The 23,596-nt window shown below is 40.0% G+C and overlaps 1 protein-coding gene and 1 long non-coding RNA gene across 2 annotated transcripts; both read left to right on the top strand.

The window, feature by feature from the left end:
• Positions 1 to 636: 636 nt before the first annotated feature.
• LOC142097227 (apoptosis-associated speck-like protein containing a CARD) lies at positions 637 to 3,972 on the top strand. The gene is made up of 2 exons (XM_075178892.1): positions 637 to 1,245; positions 3,091 to 3,972. Exons 1-2 carry the CDS (start codon positions 969 to 971, stop codon positions 3,393 to 3,395), a joined length of 582 nt encoding a protein of 193 aa, XP_075034993.1. The 5' UTR covers positions 637 to 968; the 3' UTR covers positions 3,396 to 3,972.
• A 15,004-nt stretch (positions 3,973 to 18,976) lies between these two features.
• Positions 18,977 to 20,581, top strand: LOC142097226 (uncharacterized). Its single transcript, XR_012678150.1, has 2 exons — positions 18,977 to 19,301; positions 20,336 to 20,581. It is a non-coding gene; the product is annotated as an uncharacterized LOC142097226 (long non-coding RNA).
• The last annotated feature ends 3,015 nt before the right edge of the window (positions 20,582 to 23,596 follow it).

Below are 23,596 nucleotides of genomic sequence, written 5' to 3'. Positions count from 1 at the left end.
TCTGGGGCACATTTATCATTTAACGTTGAAATAGAGAAATGGTTATCAATCCTTATCGGACGGATAAGTATTGATTCATTTCTCAAATTTATCAAAACCGGAGTACAGAAACAGCAGTCCCGATAATCTGCTGTTTCTGTGAAAAAAAAAATCATACTTACCTGCCTCTTCGGAAGCGCTGTCTTCGGGTCTTTTCCTTACTCTTCAATTGCGCATGTCCAGTTCCAAGAACTGGACATGCACACACAGATCCCCTCTCTGTCTCTGCAACGATAGTTGCAGAGAGAGAGCTGTGAGTGACAGGGAGGGATCATGTGATCCCTCCACACATGCGCTGTACAGCTCTGCTCTCCGGAGCAGAGCTGACAGCATTATATTTCCTCATGTACGCCAGCTGCAGCTACATTAACATGACAAGTTCCCGAAAAAAATGTTTTTTCGGGACTTGTTAGATTGCGGCCAGGAGCAGTCACCATTCTGTTGAATGGTGACTGCTCCCAAAAACGAAGAGGAGTGCAAAGCAGCAGATATCCATGATATCTGCTGCGATGCCCCCTTAATAAATTTGCGGAGGACACTGTGGGACCTTAATTATCCGTTAAAAGCACTATCGTGCTTTATTAAATATGCCCCTCTGTCTACTAAGCTGCATTATAGGTCTAGTAACTATTGTATGGCAGAGGGAACAACACAACTATCGCTCTGCTGAAACAGCTGTGTCTCAATGTGCTGTACGTGAGCAACAGGCAACTTAACATTAATGCAGGAGACACGAGAGCACAAAGAACAGGAAATCCAGCAAAAATAAATAGGCACAGTTTCACTTTCAACTTCTAACTATAAGTTACATATTTCTTCTAAACACTTCTAGTTCTGCAGAACAACTGGAGATTGAGCAAGTGCTGCAAGCAGGTAAACCCTGCAGATAGTGCGGATCTTGGCAGCGTGAAGACAAGATATAGGAAGAGATGGGGAGGACCGTGCGGGACGCCCTGGTAACCGCTCTTGATAATTTGGGCAAGAAAGGACTGAAGAAGTTCAGAAATAAGTTAAATGACTGGGAGATCAAAAGGGGATATAACAAGATACCAAGAGGCCAGCTAGAGGACACAGACCCTGAGGACATTGCTGATCTTATCAGGAAATACTACACTGATTCCTATGGGATTGAGGTGACCTTGGCTGTTCTAGATGCTATAGATGAGAAGAAAGTGGCTGAGGACCTCCGAGCAGATCTAGGAAACGGTAAGAGAGCAGCCAACAAGACGTGTGAGACTAGTAACAGCTGCACTATTAACGTCTGCAGACTTATTAATACACGTTGCTTACTTAGAGATAGATTAGACCTATACAGAACATAACAAGAGTCAGGAAGGTGTAGTAAATAATGGTGATTGTGTTGGCAGTACAAAGTTTCCGCTGGTATTTTAGATATATAAAGTTTGCTGCTTTGTGGTGGGGAAAGGATGTTTTCTTTTGTAATAGTCACAGCTTGCAGGAGGAAGGGAGAAGTTAGAAAGTCTGACCGTGCAGAACTGTGTTACAGATGTGTAGCAGACTTGAGGGATGACAGTAATGTCAGCCCCTGGTTATATTAAGCCTTGCAGAAAAAAAACTACCAGAGGAAAAGTACATAAGTCATAACAAAACAGTCATCAAGAGTTAACAAAGGATAATGTTTAACTTTTAAGGATCGCTCCACCCAATCCTGAAGTGAACCGAGTAAGGGAAATAAAAGTGGAAATTATCAGAGGACAGGGTGTATTGATTTCAGAGTCACACAGTCCAGGCTCCTTACTCCATAATTCTTACTGACTATCAACTGTCTCTTATTCCATGTATTACAATGACTGGCGGCTCTTACATCCTCCAAAGTGGGGGTTTTAATACCTATGACATGAATAGAATGAAGTAAATATGTCCAAGTTCAGTTCTCAAGAGCTACCAACAGTTCATGTTTTTAGGATTTCTGTCTGCAGAAACAGGTGGGATAATTACTAAATAGATTAACTCACCTGTGCATGATTAAAGAAATCCTGAAAACATGAACTGTTGGTAGCTCTTGAGGACTGAACTTGGACACCTCTGCTCCAAAGAATCTCAGGAGTAGCTTGTTTAGAAAGATTCCGACCATGTACAGAAGGCACAAGATGCACGTATTTCCCCTTTTTATAATAGGCCTATTATATAGCATTACTGGCAGCACAGAGGGGCACGGAATAGTACTGGGAAGTTGATGACATCATAGAGCAGTACAGAGAGGCCAGGACATCACGGGGCACTGATCTGAGTCAGTATGAGACCTTCTCAGGTTGTGTAGTCTATATGGTCACAGGGTTATAAACTATCACCTTCCTCTTAACACCTGGGAGTAAATGTATCAAGCTGAGAGTTTTCCGGTGGGTTTGAAAAGTGGAGAGGTTGCCTATAGCAACCAATCAGAGTCTAGATGTCATTTTGTAGACTGTGCTAAATAAATGATAGCTAGGATCGGATTGGTTTTTCAAACCCTTCGGAAAACATTTACCCCCTGGTTCCTGAATTAAGCTGAAGGTAGGAGAGAGTTATAGCTATGAAAATATGACTGTAAAGGTAGGAAAATTGTCACCCTCCCATCATATAGGCTAAGTGCTCAAAGGCCTGACACAAAGCTGCATATTGTACTCTAGCTGAGTGTTGTTTTATTACAGGAAATATTATGAGGCATTGTGGGTAAAGCTGCCTTCCTGTGGGGCTTCCATAGGGTTTTCAGGTAGCCCCGAGGTGACCTGCTGGAAGCCACATTGCCGTCTTTATGGGTGGTGTCACATGACGGAAATTGAACGCTGCAATTTTCCATGGCCACAGACCAACAGGAAACTTAGGCAGTCAATAGGCTGCATATACTATATGTAGCTAAAAGGCTATAGAGGCAGCTGCAAAAAGGAAAAGAAAGACAAAAAACGAGTGCGGCAGATGGGGGAGGAGTAATTAGGTAAAGGAATTAGGAATATATCATAGACTTAATATGACAATCTGTGAGTAAATTATCATAGTGAACGTGGACATGAAGAATAAATCTGTGAATAAGATGATGTTTTGCTATTACAGTTAATTCTCCTCCTGAACCGGTTCCCACCAGAGAGCACTTTGTGATAGAACACCGGGAAGATCTCATAAGTCGGATGTCTCTGGTGAGTCCTATCCTAGACGATCTTTTGGGGAAGAATCTGCTGACAGATGAACAATACGACATTGTCCGCAGCAAACCAACTTCTCAGGAGAAGATGAGAGAGCTCTACAGCTATGTGAGATCCTGGGGTGATAAAGACAAGGACAAGCTCTACGAAGCCCTGGAGAAACATAATTCTCCTCTCATCCAGGACCTAAAAAAAAAGAACCTAAAAAGAGCCTAAAGCATTCCAAGAGTAATAGTAATACTCATAACAGTTAAAAAGTTGTCCGACTGAGACAAGTATCCAATGTACATTGATGCCCTCGGCTTCATACATGGCCACTCCTCAATGGTAATGTCCATAGCAGCTTTAATGATTTATTAAATATAGTTAATATGTGTTTTCTAAATTTATTTCTGAATGTGCAGACAGCCATATAGCTGTTTCTGTTATTTTTTTATAATGATGGTCATCCATTTTCTAAACTTGAGAAGAAATTGAGGCCTTACCGCACAACACATTCCTCCAATATTCACCTTTCCACCTCCGAACTTTTGTAATGGAAGAAAACAAACAAGATGGCCGATCATCTCTTAAGGTCACTAAAGACTGGGACCTGACTGTGAGATCTACCAGGCCACAAATACCTCACAATACACCAGATCTCAGTGAAATGCCATTTGTATTATTGCCAGAATTCTAACTTAGTACCAAACCATATGAAAATGTGACCTTTGTAACAGCAAGGGAAATTTATTTTATTATATGTTTTCCGAGCTATGTAAAATAAAAAATAAAAGATTATTGAGAAAAATAATATGCTTAGTGTGGACTATTTAAAAAATAAATGTAGAATGGAGGCAGCCATTCTAAAATGTTTAACAGCCACTATCACTGTGTCATACAGTCAGGCACTTAGAGAGATCTCCTGTTTCCCAGAACCCCCCACATGCTTGAATCATGTGATCTGCTGCTAGGGGTGGCGCCACTGATTTTACCCAGATTTTATTTTTTATGGTTTTACCTCCGGTAAGCTGCCTGCATATGATTGTCACAAACATCTACTACTGGGGAAGCCTCATTTACCACGCTGACCAATCAGTGGAGACCATGTGTTCTCTGAGTCTCTAATGATTGGATGGCATGTGCACTGCACACCAAGCCATCCAATCAGAGGCCACATAACATCTATTCTGATCGGTCCGCATGATGCAGTGGTCTATCCTGGTATTTGTTCACTTTGGCATCAAAGAGTCTGCTGCTGTGGGGTAGTGGGAGAGAACCAGGGATGGAAGGAGAGAGCCAGGGATAGGGGAGAAAAGTTATGAAAGAGAGCTGATGTGTGGGCGAACTCTGGGGATGGAAAAAGAGCTAGGAAAACTAAACAGAGAACTTGGATAGTAAGAAAAAGCATGTTGCAAGGAGATAAAAGACCTGGGGGTTAAAAAGAAGAGCTGTGGGTAGAGACAATATAGAGTTGGGAGTGAGGGACCTCTGGGGAAGAAGATATATGAGCTGAGGGCAGGGGAGGTTGGGGATAAAGAGTAATGAATTAATTAGGACACAGAAGGTATTGAGGGGAGATGTGGGGGAGGAATTGGAGACAATGGGGAAGATCTGACAGAGGAAGTGCTACGCTAGTAGACCTACAAGATATGTTCTTTGAATATTCCATAGCAAGTTTCTGAGTGTCCTTTTATTGAGCCTCTAAAGAACAATATAACATTTGTGCAATGATGGGTCTTTAATTATAAGACTTGATAACGTAAAAACAAAGAAAAAACAAGATATGCACTTACAGTCAGGTGGTTAGATGTAGAGGCTCATTTAGAGTTGTATATTCTGAGCGTGCGCACCATAAATGTGTATATAGACATCTGTATCTAGTAGTATCCTTATGCTTAGAAAGGTGGAACAGGGGATGAAACGTGCGGGTAGGCCAGGTACAGTAAGGGCGTGTTCACGTAATAGTGACACAATAAGAGGAGGACGCATCTGCAGATATGTGTATCGGCATATCTCCTGCGGGTGCTTGACCACTGGAGCAAAGGTCCGTGCTGATAATCATCATCAATATTCCTGTATTACAGATAAATGAATAAAAATATCTAAAAAAAAAACAATAAAACATAGCCTCCCTCCAAATGTGAACCAAGCACCAGCGCGCATAGCTTGGACTGGCTACCGCTACTGTGTGTGTGTGGGGGTGGGGGGGCTGGTCACAGTATACCAGAAGACTTGCGGCATGGGGTCCTCCTGTCATAGCCTGGTAAGTATGAGGGGAGTCTGTAAAAGCAAAAATCTGAAATCAGAATTATGATCGTCAAGTAAAATGAAAGGGGAATTAACTTCCTTCCTGCCTGTGCTATAAATACTACTCATGTAATAATATGAGAACTGAGCCAACCACAGCAGTTGCACAATATAACCCTCAGTCTTCACCTTTTGTTAAGGGATACTGTAATTAGGGGGAGTAGAGATGGCAAGGCCTGCTACAAACTGGCCACCAGATTGGGAGATCTGCTATACACTAGCCACTGGACTGGGAGATCTGCTATACACTAGCCACTGGACTGGGTGATCTGCTATACACTAGTCACTGAACTGGGAGATCTGCTATACAGTAGCCACTAGACTGGGAGATCTGCTATACACTAGTCACTGAACTGGGAGATCTGCTATACACTAGCCACTGAACTGGGAGATCTGCTATACACTAGTCACTGGACTGGGAGATCTGCTATACACTAGTCACTGAACTGGGAGATCTGCTATACATTAGCCCAGGGTTTCCCAAACCCAGTCCTTGGGGCTCCCCAACAGTGCAGGTTTTCCGGATCACATGTGACATAATTAGGACCACCTGTGGATCTGTTACAATGTGTCAGTCAGTAATGAATACACCTGTGCTCCAGCAAGGAGATATGGAAAACCTGCACTGTTAGGGAGCCCTGAGGACTGGGTTTGGGAAACCCTGCATTAGCCACTGAACTGGGAGATCTGCTACACACTAGTCACTGGACTGGGAGATCTGCTATACACTAGCCACTGGACAGGGTGATCTGCTATACACTAGCCACTGAACTGGGAGATCTGCTACACACTAGTCACTGGACTGGGTGATCTGCTATACACTAGTCACTGGACAGGGTGATCTGCTATACACTAGCCACTGAACTGGGAGATCTGCTATACACTAGTCACTGGACTGGGAGATCTGCTATACACTAGTCACTGAACTGGGAGATCTGCTATACACTAGCCACTGGACAGGGTGATCTGCTATACACTAGCCACTGAACTGGGAGATCTGCTATACACTAGCCACTGGACTGGGAGATCTGCTATACACTAGTCACTGAACTGGGAGATCTGCTATACACTAGCCACTGGACAGGGTGATCTGCTATACACTAGCCACTGAACTGGGAGATCTGCTATACACTAGCCACTGGACAGGGTGATCTGCTATACACTAGCCACTGAACTGGGAGATCTGCTACACACTAGTCACTGGACTGGGTGATCTGCTATACACTAGTCACTGGACAGGGTGATCTGCTATACACTAGCCACTGAACTGGGAGATCTGCTATACACTAGTCACTGGACTGGGAGTTCTGCTATATATTAGCCACTGAACTGGGAGATCTACTACACACTAGTCACTGAACTGAGAGATCTGCTATACACTAGTCACTGAACTGGGTGATCTGCTCTACACTAGTCACTGGACTGGGAGATCTGCTATACAGTAGCCACTGGACTGGGTGATCTGCTCTACACTAGCCACTGGACTGGGTGATCTGCTATACAGTAGCCACTGGACTGGGTGATCTGCTGTACACTAGCCACTGAACTGGGAGATCTGCTATACACTAGTCACTGAACTGGGAGATCTGCTATACACTAGCCACTGGACTGGGTGATCTGCTATACAGTAGCCACTGGACTGGGTGATCTGCTATACACTAGTCACTGAACTGGGAGATCTGCTATACACTAGCCACTGGACTGGGTGATCTGCTATACAGTAGCCACTGAACTGGGAGATCTGCTATACACTAGTCACTGGACTGGGAGATCTGCTATACACTAGCCACAAACATAGGAAGTGTGTTTTGTTACTAGCCACCAGATAATGGCCCTGTTTATCAGGTTGTAGGGGGGGGGGGGGGGGTCATAAGATTTATAAGTTGTAATACTTTGTAATACAGTAGACGTTCCTCATACTTAATTAGAATGGGTCAGCCTCAGAGATAGACAGAAGATACTGCTGTTATAATTGTACACTCTGATTGCAAGTGTACAGGGAAAGTTTATTAAATATATAAAATAAACTCAGTGCACCTACATATAAATGTGATAGCATGCAGAAAACATTACCTGGCTCCTTAGCATTCTCTCCCACTTCCTGGCCAGATCACTGGCATTGTCTGATGTTATAGGCTCGTTATATCACTGCCAGCTACGGTGTCACTAGTATCAATGTGTGTTTGTGGTGAACCTGCCTCGTTTCAGTCACCATTCGTCATTTGTTAGTTTGTGCATCTGCCTATGGCTTTGATTCCTTTTATATAGTTCCTTCCAATATTCAAATTGGATAATATTATATTAATATTATTAGTATAGTATTATAATAATATTTCATTAGTAAATAATCCATTAAGAAGTGCTAAACCATTTTGAGTATTCCTCTTAGATAAAATAAGAGATAATGCAGCATATTTAATCAATTGTTTACACCTGATATAATATTTCAAGTTGTTAAAATCATTAATAAATAATTACTCAAAATGAATGTTATATAAATTAATTACTCGTCAATTTAAACAAATGATTCCCATTTCCATACATTTCTAACCTCTTTGTATTCATATTTATATTGTGTCTCTTGCTGTTGACCACAAGACAATAAACTCAACCCTCCATGTTCCCTGTCTATGTATCATTATAACTGTCCTTTATTCCCCACATCCAATCTGTGTTTAAATCCTGTTACATACATCTAAGAAACATTTCCAATATATGAGTGTATATCACATTTAACACTGCAAAATCCTTAACTCAAGTAATCATAATCTCCCGCATTGTCTGTTGCAATTCCCCATTCACTGGTCTTCCCCTAACTAGACTTCCACCCTACAATGTATTTTATTTGCCTTCCTAGACTAAATTTCCTTGCAAAACATTTTTCAACTGCGGTTCCACTCTGCCAAACCCTACATTGGTAGCCTCTACTTTTAATAAATACAATATAAAATACTTCTACTAATAAACAAATACACAAACACATTCACAAAACCACCCCAATATACATCTCTTCTATTATCTCATAATATCTTCCAAGTCAACCCTTGCTCTCTGCCCAAGATCTGTGCCTCTCATCCTCACCCATAACTTGCACCCATTCCCAGCCTTTTTCTGGCTACACTCCCGCATACAACAAAACTTTTCTCTAGCCTGCAAACCTTCAAGTGTTCTCTGAAAACTTTCCCACTTTATTCTGGCTGGACTGTTAATCAATCTGTGGCACGTATGAAACTCCTAGTTTATTATAATTTGTCAGCTAGGAGGGCCCTCTTACTTCTTGTAATATAAGCTACAATACTAATCAGTCAAACTTTACAAATCAACAGTCTAGATCAAAATCAATGATAAAACATTTTGTGACAAATATTTTTATCTTATACATCCATTCCCCTTCTTTTTGTGGGATAAGTTGAATAATACACCCCTCTCACCAAGGAGTTTAGTTATAATATCACTATGGGAGAGAGGAGTTTGGGAGAAAATTTATGGAACTTTCTGAAAGATTTTTTTAAACCTTTCCTTATATTTCTGATATGTTTTTCAATCTATTTATGACCAGGTCTCGAAGCTCATCCAATATATTGCAATTTAAATCTACAGTGTAAAAGCCTACCAGACCTCTGTCTAATCCCTCATTTACCTAACACCCTTCCACCCCATTCCCTTCTTCATGTCAAACCATGAAGTTTCCTTTCCAGCCCCTCCTCTTTAGATTGTAAGCTCTCTTATTGACTGGAGTTCTCTGATTGACTGGAGTATAAATAATTTAAAGTAGATTTTATGTGATGCAATATTCAGCAGTGAGCAGCTTCCTCAGATGGATTTTGTGGTTTTTTTTAAAAAAAAATAATAAAAAAAAATATCAAACAGAGTGAAACAGGACATGGTGATATTTCATCCCACAACATTTCCTTTTTTTTACTAATTTATAGTTATGTCTCAAGCTTAGTCACGACTGTTTGCCTTGTCACTAAACATTTGTCTGTTATGACTCATGCCTCATCATTTGTTACTGATTTATTGTCCCCTATTACTCATTTCTCATTACTTCTTCCTCGTTATGTCATGGTGCTGGTGTCTCCAAAGAGATAACCACTTGGCTGATGAAGATATCAGATACACACCAATTCCGGCCAAGCTGCTTAGTATGGGTTTTGAGGGAAAAAGCTAAAATTGATTGTTGGAGAACACAGAATCATGCGGGCAGAATTCAATGGGTTGGAGAAGGAAGAATAGTGAGGGCCACAATTGATGAGTTGGGCAAGATAAAATCTAGAGGGCCAAAATTGATGGTTTGGAGAAGATAGCATTGTGAGGACCAAAATTGATGGGTTGGAGAAAGTAGAATAGTGAGGGTGGAAGTTGATGGGTTGAAGAAGGCAGAATAGTGAGGGCAGAAGTTGATGGGTTGGAGAAGGTAGAGTGAGGGCCAAAATTGATGGGTTGGAGAAAGTAGAATCATGAGGGACGAAGCTGAAGTTGATGAATAGGCAAACAGCACAATGATTAAAACCTTTGCTTGTGCAAAGATTGTTAGGAGAGAGGAAATTAAAAGGCTACATACACATGAGGGGCAAAATGTATCAAGCTGTGGTTAGGCTAAATCGCCATTATTTGGTGATTTCTTTGGGGCGATTTTGCGACCGCCGATGTATGACAGTATGACTTGATAGTAAATCGCCAGTAAATCGATGTAACCAAAATCGACACATTATAAATCGGGTTCCCGACTTATTGCCATTATAAGCATACAAGTAGTCAGATGTATGAAGTGATCTTTCTCTGAAAAATGCAAGAATAAAAAGATTGCTTTGGATAGGCGAGATTAGCAACAATATCAGCCACTGGTATATGCAGGCTAATGATGTCTATAAAAAATGCCCCCCGAATGAATTATTTTAAAGGGTGAAAATGGAGATTATTGGCAATTTGTTTGATCTGTTGTTGGAACATCGCCAGCACCAGGGTCCGCTTAGACTCCGCAGACCACGTGACTTCAGAGCACGTTTGACCCTGGACCCTTTCAGAGCAGGACGTTGCTCAAATGCTTAGACTTACCAGAGCAAACCTCCTGCCGCTGTATGAGCAGGTGAGAGATCATTTGGAGCCATTCACAGCTCGCTCCAATGCATTACCAAAATTGATGATGATGATGATGATAGGTTTTACATTTGGGCACAGACGGAAATAAAATTGCCAGAGAGTACTGTGATTGCCCCAGTAATACTATTAGTATTCATGTGCACCAGGCTGGTATCAATACGGTCAAAGTAGTTCACCTACGTATTTGGCTCTGATGGATGTTGTGCCGAAATTTCATTACTTTAGTTAGCTGTTTTTGGATTCCCCTCATTGAATCCCGATGTAATGTCAACTAATTGTTTTTCACTACCCTAAAGTATTCTATAGAACTTGCCAAATTTGGAACATTTGCTGGTTCCACTGGTTTGGGATGGTTTCCTGGTTTGGCCAGGAAGGATTTGTGGTGCAGGTTCACCAGACTCAACTTCTTCTGAGAAATAATCTACACATTCCAGAATAATTTCTGGATCATATGCGATGTCTGGTGATGGTGTAGTTTCTGCAGAATCCTTCTCGGACTCTTGAGACACATACATTTGTAATGTTCCTTTGTTAATTAAAAAAGAAACAAACAAATATTCAACATGACCTGTTGAAAAACCATTTACAGGGTGTTATGTCTACAGGACAATGTGTAATGCCAGTGTCAGTAAATATGTAACTTTGTTATCCTAGGTCCATTCACCTTCTAATGACTCCTCATCATCCTGCTGAGAGATTGGTGGCGTTGGCTGCGTTTGAGATGAACATGTGTATTTTAATTTGGGAGATGATTGATATTAATATATTTTATTAAAAAATTATTCCAAGCTGTCAAATAAAAACATAACATCCACACGGTATCATCGTATTATTGTACATGTGTCAGGCTTCTGAATTCAATGGGCAAACATGTCTAACATTTACATGATGCTGGATGAATAAGTTTGCATAAGGGTTTTATTCACTACATGTAGACATTACTTACCAGCCTTAGACTGGGACAGAGACCTGTCTGTGTTCCAGACATTGATCCTTTCCATGATCTCTCGTGGTATCCGCTGCTTGAATTCTTATTCATTGGAGGTATAGTCAATGACCAGGACAGGGCCAGTCCCTGCAGCTGCTCTCCTCTCATCTGACGTTCTTTTTTTGACCCTTCTCTTTATATCTGATATGAGCTTGCAGCAATTCTAAATGGATCTTTTAATAGGACCAACCGTATTCACTGAAGCACATGCAGAAGACTAAAGCTGTTTGAAAGTGCTGTTTTTGCAGTTTGACTGCCCAAAAGCCTGTCACACACTGGCAGGGCCAGACTGGCCATCTGGCACTTGTGGAAAATGCCAGAAGGGCCGATAGTCAGATGGGCCGGTCCCGGATAGTCAGTGACAGGGTTCCTGGTGGCTGGCTCCCCCCCAGGAACTAGCCAGCAGATTACCTGCCACGCGCAGCGCTGCACTGTCAAATTAGCCAGTGCAGAGGAGCAGACAAGAAAAGAGGAAACCAGAAGAGAGAAACAAGAAGAGAAATGAAAATGAGAAGTTAAGTACACTAAAACGGGGGGGGGGGAGAGAGAGGATGCCACAGAGAAAATGGGGAAGGTGGGGAAGGATACCACACAGAAAAAATGGGGGGGAAGGATGCCACACAGAAAACGGTTTCTTTCTTGCTGGAACTGAGGTGGGCCTATGTACTTTAAATGCCAGGGCTGATTTTTAGTCCCAGTCTGGCCCTGCAAACTGGCACTATGTTTGCCACAAATCACAATTTTCCTGAAAGCTAAAGCACAAATTACGTCCAGATATAGTTTTCTGACTAGCAGCAGAAGACCCAGCCTCTTCCTGATGCTCCTGACCCTCCTCACCTACTTCCTCTCTCTAGCTCTCTCCTCCTCCCCACTGTCCCTAGACTGCTCCTCTCTCCTTCCTATCACCATCAGAAACACAGACCAAACACAAGTTTGGAATAACAATACACCCACCACCACACTCACACAAATATTACAGTCTAAATAGACAATCTACAGGCCAGGCAAATAAATTTATACAACAGGTACCCAAAAAAACAACCCTTATCTTTTTCACACCACTCATCAATCTCCTGCTCTCTCCACTGCTCTTACTCTAATTCCTGCAACCCCAATCAACTCAGATAAGGCAGTAGACAGGCTTTTATAGTGCTGGTAAAGTCATAATCATTAGAGTTTACAATGTTGATCTTGCATCCAATCAGAAATGGGTATTTTTTTAAAAAATAAACGCTATTTGCAAACCAAATGCTGGTGATTTCTTGCTGTGTGAAATATTGCTCGAGATCGACGACGATTACAAATTTGACCCTCAAACACACAGTGTAATATATATGGCGGCTTGGCACTTAGAACTGCCGTCGCTGTCTTGCGATTTGCAGCGATTTCTTTATACATTCAGTATGCTTTTGTTGTGTAATGCTGCAGTTGAGGTCTCTTAGTCCTGATTGTCTTGACCTTTAGCCGAATCAGCAATCTTGATGGCTCACTGCAACCTGTTGTCCATAACTGGTGAATCCTCGCACATTGTTCATGTCTCATCCATCATCATTTGTCAGTCAAGACATCACTCATTACTCATCACTGATTGCCTCTCACACTCTCCAAACACTTGTTTGTTTTTACAATTGATGCTGAAATATGGTAAATGATGATATCCAGTCTGATTCTGATATTTGACTCTAACATATGATGATGTTGACACTGTAAATGTCACTGCTGATGGGCAGCTCGGCGGCTTAGTGGTTAGCACTTCTGCCTCACAGCACGGGGCTCATGAGTTCGATTCCCGACCATGGCCTTATCTGTGTGGAGTTTGTATGTTCTCCCTGTGTTTGCATGGGGTTTCTGCCGGGTGCTCCGGTTTCCTCCCACACTCCATAAACATACTAGTAGGTTAATTGGCTGCTAACAAATTGACCCTAGTCTCTCTCTGTCTGTGTGTGTGTATGTTAGGGAATTTATATTGTAAGCTCAAATGGGGCAGGGACTGATGTGAATGAGTTCTCTGTACAGCGCTGCGAAATCAGTGGCGATATATAAATAAATGATGATGATGATGATATGTTTGCCAAAAAAATTATAATTCTTAGCAAATCAGAGCCAATAAAGGTTATCACTTTACTTATTTGTAAGTGCAGCAATGTGCCTATTCTTGTGTCTTACTTTCAACCAAATCTACTCCCCCCAGTGGCTGCCGGCAGCCAGACACTGATCTCCATTCCTTATACTATACTGCCCCGTGCCAGGTGGACACATATGAAAATTTGGACATTGTATTATGCTGTGTGTGTGCTCAGCTCAAGGTGCGCAGCAATAACAGGAGGACACAACCTGGTCTCTGACTTCCAGCTCTACCGACATTTTAAAATCTTTTATTGGGGCACTTTGCCACTGAGCAGAAGTCTGAGCATTATAGAGCAGAGTTAGGCTGGGTACATACTACAGGTTTCTCACCCGATTATCAGGCCAATCACATGATAAATGACCATTTGTCCCGATATCCCATTAGTGTGTACGCTCCAACGATTATCGTTCCAAAGCTCATTGTATTGTTTGATTTGATTTTATAAACGGACTAAAAAACTATGGAACGATGTCGCTCCAATTCTGCAGTGCGTGCGCACTCATGACAAGCAATGTAGGCAGATCTCTATAGAGTTTACAGAGTCACGATCTTTTCAGCTGATGGTTATTAGAGATCAAGAGCACAGATCTGAAGGTAAATCTAGTAAAACGTGTATATTGTGTACACATGAATCGGCATGTTAATCGGGACATGCATTGGTTGGTAAAATCGTAATGCTATCGCATCTGGGGAAATTATCTGTAGTGTGTACCCAGCTTTACAGAAAGAAAACTGTCTCAGGTGCTAAAGCCTCTCAGTTTACTGGAAAGAGGATGACAGATTGGCACAAGGAACTACTAAGTAGGGGAAATAATTCCAACATGTAATTCAGTTCTGTTCCTGTATAACCCCTCCCAAAGTGTTAGTCTTCAAATGTTAAGACAGAAAAGGAAGTGTTGAAACTAGAAAGAGAAGAGAGCAGGAGGAAGAGACTTCAGGGTAAGATCATTAAGGGATATAGGTCGACCATCCGGCGTCCCACGCAGTGAGCTAATAAAGAAAGACTCTGAGACAAGTATTTGGCAAAATTATTTTGGTCGCAGCTTTATTAAACACTTCCAAACTTGGCAGACAAGTGGCGTGCAAGGCTAAGAACATGTACCACCTTTTCCAGTTCAATCTGGAAAAATAGGGCGTGTTCTGCCTACTACCATGTAAGCACCGCAACAACATCCTCTTTTGGATGTTTTCAGCGCTATTGGAATCTCAATAACAGAAGGATGACTACTAACTCGTTTTTCAGCAGTAAAAGTTCACATATAAAAGGCTCACACCCCGTGGGAGTTTTCAAATGCCCTATTGGTAGTGAACTTACAATAATAAAGTTGTCAGCATTCCCGTAGCAGGTACTTGTAAGAAGAACAGTCTTCTAATGCCGAAGATATCGGGTGCATGTCATAAAAGTAATTTGTCAAAGGAATCCGGCTTTATTCCCCTCTCAGCCACAGATCGTATGTATATATAAGAAGGGGAAAAGTAAAGCAAGATCTGGGGGTAAGTGTATCAATGACCGAATTCTTCAACTCCGGCGAGATCGGCGTCTGTGAGGAACAGATGTCACTTTATGTGTTTATGAATAGAGATTACCCCAATACATTGATACAAGAAGCTATAACTATAACTAGGCTTGTTGATAAAAGCTCTTTACTAAAATATAAAACTAGAGATTCTAAGAAAGAATGAATTCCATTTATTACAACGTACAATGATTCAGAAAAATATATCAGAAAAACTCTAAGGCACTGGGTTGCATTTAAGATGGACAATATATTAAGGTATTCTCTCCCACCTTTCAGAAAGCAAATAATCTCAAATACTCTAGTTCCCAATATGTTGAAACCCATAAGGACTATTGAAACCAACTTATTTAATAACAATATGACTGGGTATATGAAGCCATCTGTAGGTTTTCACATCCATGTAAAAACATTTTCCCATAATTTTGATCATTCTAATAATTCTATAGAGTTTCAAATTTAAACTGTATGAACTGTACCACTACATATATTTATATTTCATAGAATGTAACTATGGCCTTAAATATATAGGCAAAACCAAATATCTCGTCTGCTTGCAAATAGAATCCAGGAACATATACGTAATATTAAAAACAAGATTGACAATCATTCTATTAATAAACATCTACAAAAACATGGCTCTAACTTTAAATGTGAACATGTGACATTTAGCAAAAAAGGATGTGACTAACATGGGTTGTTTGCCCAAAGAGAGATATATTGGCTTCCACTATATCCACTTGATGAAGTTTTTCTACTAAGATGAAACGCGTTGGTGCTATTTGAATGCTGAGACAGGACCAGGTGCTTCTAGATTGCTTTATATGGACTGAACTCATTGGAACTGATAAGGATCTCAGATAAGCTTTTATATTTTGATAATATATGCATATTAGCATATATAATTAAATGTATATTATCATAACTTCAAATATTAATCTAAAATCACCAACAGATATAGAAACATTTGATAATATATACATTTTAACCAATCATTGCAAAATATATTAATAAAATGTGCAATAATAAAATCTAATAATTTATATTTTAATATAGAAAATCAATGAATACAGTTAATATTCAAATGACAGCGGAATCTAATAAATCCATACAAATAATTTATTCACATCTACTGCGCCAGTATATATATATATATATATATATATATATATATATATATATATATATATATATACTAATTCTTAGTGCTCCCCTCATCTTACTAACTTGTCCTGGTATCATACAACTTACTCAAAGTAGACTTTTTACATGTATAATCAGCAAGTCCAGCGTTCAACCACATATATAGAATATAAAGATTTTTTTCAAAGTTTCTGTTTCTAAAACAAATAAAATGCTGTTCTGGCAGCAGTGCGATTAAGGGTTTGCAATTGGTTCATGATTCTAAACTGGCAAGTTAATAAGGGCATCCAAAATATCCATGCATTACTGTCTTGCTATTATTGGTGGCTATAATACAAAGAGAACTTTATAGAGTGTGTGTCATCTTGCAGTATTTGTGCCTGGTTTAGGTCTACCTGCATTACTTTGTTTTGACTACTACAACCTCTCTCTGCTCCCTATAGGGTTCATTTCATCCCCACCTCTATTCAACTGTAGCTGAAATAAAGTAGTGAACTTCAGCTTCCATGGTACATTTGCCCGGGATTAATGTGCACAGCAGTAGTGGAACTACCATTGGTGCGGCAGGTGATAATGGGGCTAGATGCATAGCAGATGTAGATGGTTGGCAGCCCCGGTTCCCTACTCCACACCTCCCTGCACCGGGGCCCACAGCTCGCTAGTTCCACCTCTGGTGCATAGACTGAAAGTCTATCTGTGCAGTGATAAATGTTCTAATCTCAGTGTGTTCTCTATGCAGTGTGGAGTGTTCTAATTTCAATTGTTTTTAGGGTAGACCATAATCTAACAATCTACCATCTGACCGGATAGCTAAGCTTCAGTATTATTTAAAACTTGACGCATTTCTCCACTCACTCACTATGTGATTTCTTTAAAAATAACTACTGAGGCATCAGAAGGTCTAGTTTTTAAGCTTGTATCCTATATTTCATTGGCTTATTGCTAATTGAATACAGATTGAACTTACCAAATCATATCTATAGATAAATATATGTAGTAGATTTACATGATACAATTAATTTTAAAAAATATTCAGCAAAAACATTGCTAATTATTCAATATATGTAGATCCATTTATTGTAAACATCATTTGACCGCACTTGTGGACTGAGATAGAATGGTCTCTATATAGAGGGTCCGGCAAGGACTTTCATATAGCCAAGAATATCCCACTATGGATAGTTACATACCCCAACTACTTGATTTCCAAGTAGTTTCTACAGATGTGGGTTGCTATTTATGGAGATACAACATACAAAACCATTTTGGAGGGGAGGCACCTATATAGAAAACATATCACATGTGGAGGCAAGATGGGTTTATGAATTGAAAACTTTAATTCCACATGGATTAAACATAGATTTTTGATCTTGGATCATCCCTTACAGTTTGATATCATTCAATGACACAAAGATGGCACCTTTTATATTCTATTTATTTTTATCTTTATTATTTTTATTTTAGTTTTTATCGCTATTATTTTATTTTTCATCTTTACTTTTACTCTTATTCTTATTTTTACTTTTATTTTCATATACCAATTCCCTTCTATATTCATGCTTGTGCTCCCCCATGAGGTGCAGTGTGGTTTAGGGTTGTGTAAGTTGCACCTTACCAAGCCGTGGTGAGTATCTACACTGGTTCGATTTCTGATATCTTCTTAATGGCAGAGAGGTAAGGAGGGTTATCCACAACTTGCAAAAGAGACTTTCAATCTTCTAACAACTATTTAATTAAAACTTAAACTCCAAAAACCCAACTTAAAACGATATATATATATATATATATATATATATATATATACAACCAAACTCACATTTGCAATATAATCAACACCTTTATCTTCATTGTAATCAAAATCCTTTACATAGATATTTACATAACATTAACTAACACACTCATTATACATATCTGATCATATCAATAACATTTGTATGCAGGAACTACGACATAAAATCAACATAGACTTATCCAGACAATTAGAAACACTGTTTCTAAGAACAATACTGTTCAGTAAATAATATACTATTAAACCTGAATGGTTTAGGACCCCGCTGTACAAGTGGTGCACACGGAAGTTATTTCATAGAGAGATTGGCACAAGCCCTTGGCTTAGCAGAGTCTTTCAGAAAATTCCAGATGATTTCTTTTTATTAACTTAGATAAGACGTAGAATGAAAGCCGTGGGCTCTTGTTGTAACAAAATAATGGATGTGGGATATGTTACACTGAATAAGTGCCAGCATTATAGACTATCCTGTTTGCAGGGATGAGTCATTAACTCTTTGAAACTGAATGAACCTCATTCAACCTGGAACAAGGTCAATCTCTAAATGAGCATCTGTTCAGGTGATGGCATCACTCCACTTAAATACCTAATGTCAGGATAGTCAATCATCTCAGGCTTCTGTAATACATATCAGCACATAGATTGCTCATTTGAAAACTGATCTGAGTGACAGACATCATCATCATCAACATTCATTTATATAGCGCCAACATATTCCATAGCGCTTTACATATGACATATGATTACCCAGAAATTAAATTAACATATATATATATATATATACATACAGAAATATCAGCAACATGTATGTAAACATTTTAAAACATGTTATGCTGTCCTGTCATCCAGATTCAGACTCACAAGCTCATGACTCACCTGGACCTCTCTGTGATGTCACAATAGGCCAGGACAAGGCATATGAAGGACTAGTGATGTCTGGATCAGTCCTTTGCTAGCCCATCTCTGGATGAGTCACCACCAGTGTATCCAGGCAGGAAGGTCGGGGTGAGAATGTGCATGGAACGGTTTGGCCGACGCTCCATGGGAAGGAGCAGGAGAAGGAGGTACAGCAGCCGCTGTGGCTCTGGCTACACATACAGATACAAGTCCTCAGGACCCCAGAGAATGAGAAGACGCAGGAGACCCAGGAGAAAATACTAATCAGGTAGATTTCACATAATACGGTACAATGTCCCTTCCTTCCGCTTCCTAGACAGCTAGAATAAAAGTGTCACACAGATATAATAACATGAACACTGGTATATTTATGATGCCAGAGAGGGTTATATCATTGGATAATCTTATAATCTACAGAATAATGTATATCTGGATCATTCAGGCTTTTTAAATAACTATTCCATTTTCCATAATGTAGGGACGTAACCTCTATCTATATAAGGTGATTACATGCTCAGCCAATTATATTTCAAAATATCTACATAAAGATAAGGATTTAGTGGAAAATATAATAATTAATGGCTGAAATAGAGAAATAGATAAAACACTCTGCACATGTAATGGTAATTTGTAGCAAGCATCAATGATGCTGTATATATCATCATATAGTTATTACATACTTGCCTACACTCCCGGAATTCCCGGGAGGTTCCTGAAATTCGGGGAGTCCTCACGAACTCCCGGAAGAGTAGGCAAAGCTCCCGCATTCGCTGAAATTCATGGCATTGAATGGAGAGGGCTGGGCTTAATCACGTCATTAAGCCCCACCCCCGCTATTCAATGCCGCAAATTTTGTAGTGGGGGCGGGGCTATGATGATGTGACAATGTCTCCACGCCCCCCTCCTACCCCTTGTCACATGACTTCTCCCCCGGATCTCACGGGGGAGAAATCTTAAAAGTTGGCATGTATGAGTTATTACTGTCCAATATATCAATTCTCATCTCTGCTGTTTATATACAATAGTTATGGCTGCAGTATGAAGCATTTTAGAAGCATCTTAGTTCGGAAAGCATTTAAATTTGACATTTTCATAACAATACTAATTTATTAACGGTTATACATTACTATTTTTCATTCTACATATAAAATGGTTCCATATTTCCACAGTCTACTTGTAGTTATCCATGAGCTGACCCTCTGTTACATTTATACAAGTTTGTGTGTATAGCTCAAAATATGTTTTTCTCACTTTTCAAATTTCAAGGATTGTCAGTTTTATATATTGATTATCTATTCACAGGCTGCTGTCATACACATACTAAACCATGGTCTACCAAAGCCAGTGACATCATTAGTCATGTGACACCAGAGACAGTGACATCATTAGTCATGTGATACTGATAGTCTCCCGGAAAAGTGCCACATTTCCTGCATCCACCTATTGACCCCTAAGAGAAGATAAGATGGGACTATACTGATCCATAGACCACTGTTCCTGTTCTACTACACAGCAGCAATTAGTTACAGTAAAAGTGACCCCAACGTATCTTCTCTGTTCTGTCATTTGTACTCTGGTGGGTGACGCTGGTGATTTGCAGAATGATTTATTCCCTATGATAAGTTAGTGTTTGTGCGATTGATAGAAATGTGGTATTAATTGTGAGTTAAATACGACTGTAGCGCTGAGTGATGGAAGCCGTTCAGATGTGCTCCAGGTTCACTGAGGTATTATAATTTACCTTCGACAATGGAATAGATAGATTTTTTTCTTTATAACGCTATAATTATTTGTCATGAGCTTTTCAGTAACCTCTATTAATTTTAACTGCTATGCGTATGTATATATAAGTATAAAATATTTCCTAACAAATTAGCAGATGGAACTGTATTAAAAAAATAAGGTAATTTACCAAGTTGGCAGGAATGAGGAATATACATACAATACACATACACTGCACATACAATACACATACAATGCACATACACTGCACATACAATACACATACAGTACACATACAATGCACATACACTGCACATACACTGCACATACAGTACACATACAGTACACATACACTGCACATACAATACACATACAATACACATACAATGCACATACACTGCACATACAATACACATACAGTACACATACACTGCACATACAATACACATACACTGCACATACAGTACACATACACTGCACATACAATACACATACAGTACACATACACTGCACATACAATACACATACACTGCACATATAATACTCATATAACATATGGTTATGTGCTAAATGCTTCTTCTGTTAGCTCCTTGGTCCTAATGTCTCTCACCACCCCTCCCTCTAGAATGTAAGTCCTCACGGGCAGGGTCCTCTCTACCTATTGTCCCACGTCTGTCCACTGTCTCTCTCATGTACCGTCACGTCTTTTGCTGCACTCTGTGTGAGTCCCCATAGCATTACTCACACTCATCTGTGCTGCTGACATGTATTACCTCATCTATTTGTTACTTGCTTCTGTATCTGGTGCTACGGAATCTGTGATGCCTTATAAATAAATAATAATAATAATAATAATAATTGCTAAATAATAAAACTATACAAATGTCTAAAGATGCACTAATAATAGATAAGTAAAGGTTATAAGGTCAAAGGTTTCCAATAATAGATGGTGACAGTTTGTGTCCATTCCAATATATGCACTCAAAATTTGGTATGAACCGAAATCTTAAAATTTGATGAGTGGGGATTTAAATTATGTGTAAAATCCCAGTAGGAGCCTCTTTTGAGGAGGTACCGCAGGATTTACAGCACCTAAAATATTGCTGATTTTTCCTTGCAGCTCATAGTGGTGGAAGCAAAAATCATGACATAGTCCAATGGGAAACTTCTTTCTTGGTGATCCAGAATAAAATAAGAAAACTTAATAAGCGATGACCCCAGTTCTCTAGAAGCACCTGATGGGTCTTCAATTGAGAGGGAATGTTAATAGCTGCTCAGCCAATCACAAGTGACCAACATGGGGGAATGTTTGTGAATAACTGTGCATCCATTCAGTCTCCCAGAATCTAGTTCTGTCTGCTCTGTAGCATTATTATATATTATAAGTAGTCCTAAATATCTGAATAGAAAATAATATGATAATATAATAATAGTAAACAGAATGAAAGCTTTTTAATACAATCCTGATGTAGTGGATATTTTCATGACATGTGATAGTGTCTATAATTAAGGTAATTACATTATTGGTAATTTGCATTTGTTAGTAAGCCAACAAGAACAGGCTTTAGATATCACTCTCACTATTTTTGGACTGGGGAAGAGATTTGGAAGATACGGAATGGAGGTGTTAGAAAAGAAGTAAAAGACTATATACTTATATATTCTGATAGATTTCTGAAACTTTACATAGATATATTTGTGGAAAGGGCAGTTTTAATAAAGGTGCAAGAAAAAGGCATTGCCTGAGCCTACCATCATTACTTGCTAGTAATGAAGCCTTGATAGATGAAATTTTAAAATATCTCATATTGAAGCTCCCTGCCGACAAACAAGATTATGTAACTATTTATAGAAAATGTAAGAAACTGAAGCTCACAAAAGATCAACACATACCTGCCAGACCTAAAAATACAGGTGGCAATTTAATATTACTGAATATTACATATTAGTGATGCTCAGGCTTGGTTTTCTGAAAACCGAGCCCACCTGAACTTGGGGATCCAATTAGCCTCGCAAGCCTGGTTGGTATCTCCGCGCGTCCTCGGATCTGAATCGAGGCAAAACGTTATTGTTGCGTTATCGGATCTCGCAGGTTTTGGATTCCATAAGTACCTCGCTCCCCAGGAGATCCAGTGCCATTGCTAAGTCAGAAACAGGGGTAGCAGTGTTCTTGTCACTCTCCATTCTCCAGTGACATTGCTCAGTGCCATTGCTTACACAGAAACAGGGGTAGCGGTGTTCTTGTCACTCTCCATTCTCCAGTGACATTGCTCAGTGCCATTGCTAAGTCAGAAACAGGGGTAGCGGTGTTCTTGTCACTGTCCATTCTCCAGTGACATTGCTCAGTGCCATTGCTTACACAGAAACAGGGGTAGCAGTGTTCTTGTCACTCTCCATTCTCCAGTGACATTGCTAAGTCAGAAACAGGGGTAGCGGTGTTCTTGTCACTCTCCATTCTCCAGTGACATTGCTCAGTGCCATTGCTTACACAGAAACAGGGGTAGCAGTGTTCTTGTCACTCTCCATTCTCCAGTGACATTGCTCAGTGCCATTGTTAAGTCAGAAACAGGGGTAGCAGTGTTCTTGTCACTCTCCATTCTCCAGTGACATTGCTCAGTGCCATTGCTTACACAGAAACAGGGGTAGCAGTGTTCTTGTCACTCTCCAGTCTCCAGTGACATTGCTCAGTGTCATTGCTCACACAGAAACGGGGGTAGCAGTGTTCTTGTCACTCTCCAGTCTCCAGTGACATTGCTCAGTGCCATTGCTTATACAGAAACAGGAGGGGTAGCAGTGTTCTTGTCACACTCCAGTCTCCAGTGACATTGCTCAGTGCCATTG

Source organism: Mixophyes fleayi, chromosome 7 (assembly GCF_038048845.1).
Source record: "Mixophyes fleayi isolate aMixFle1 chromosome 7, aMixFle1.hap1, whole genome shotgun sequence".
Taxonomy (NCBI): domain Eukaryota; kingdom Metazoa; phylum Chordata; class Amphibia; order Anura; family Limnodynastidae; genus Mixophyes; species Mixophyes fleayi.
This window is presented reverse-complemented; position numbering and strand designations above follow the sequence as displayed.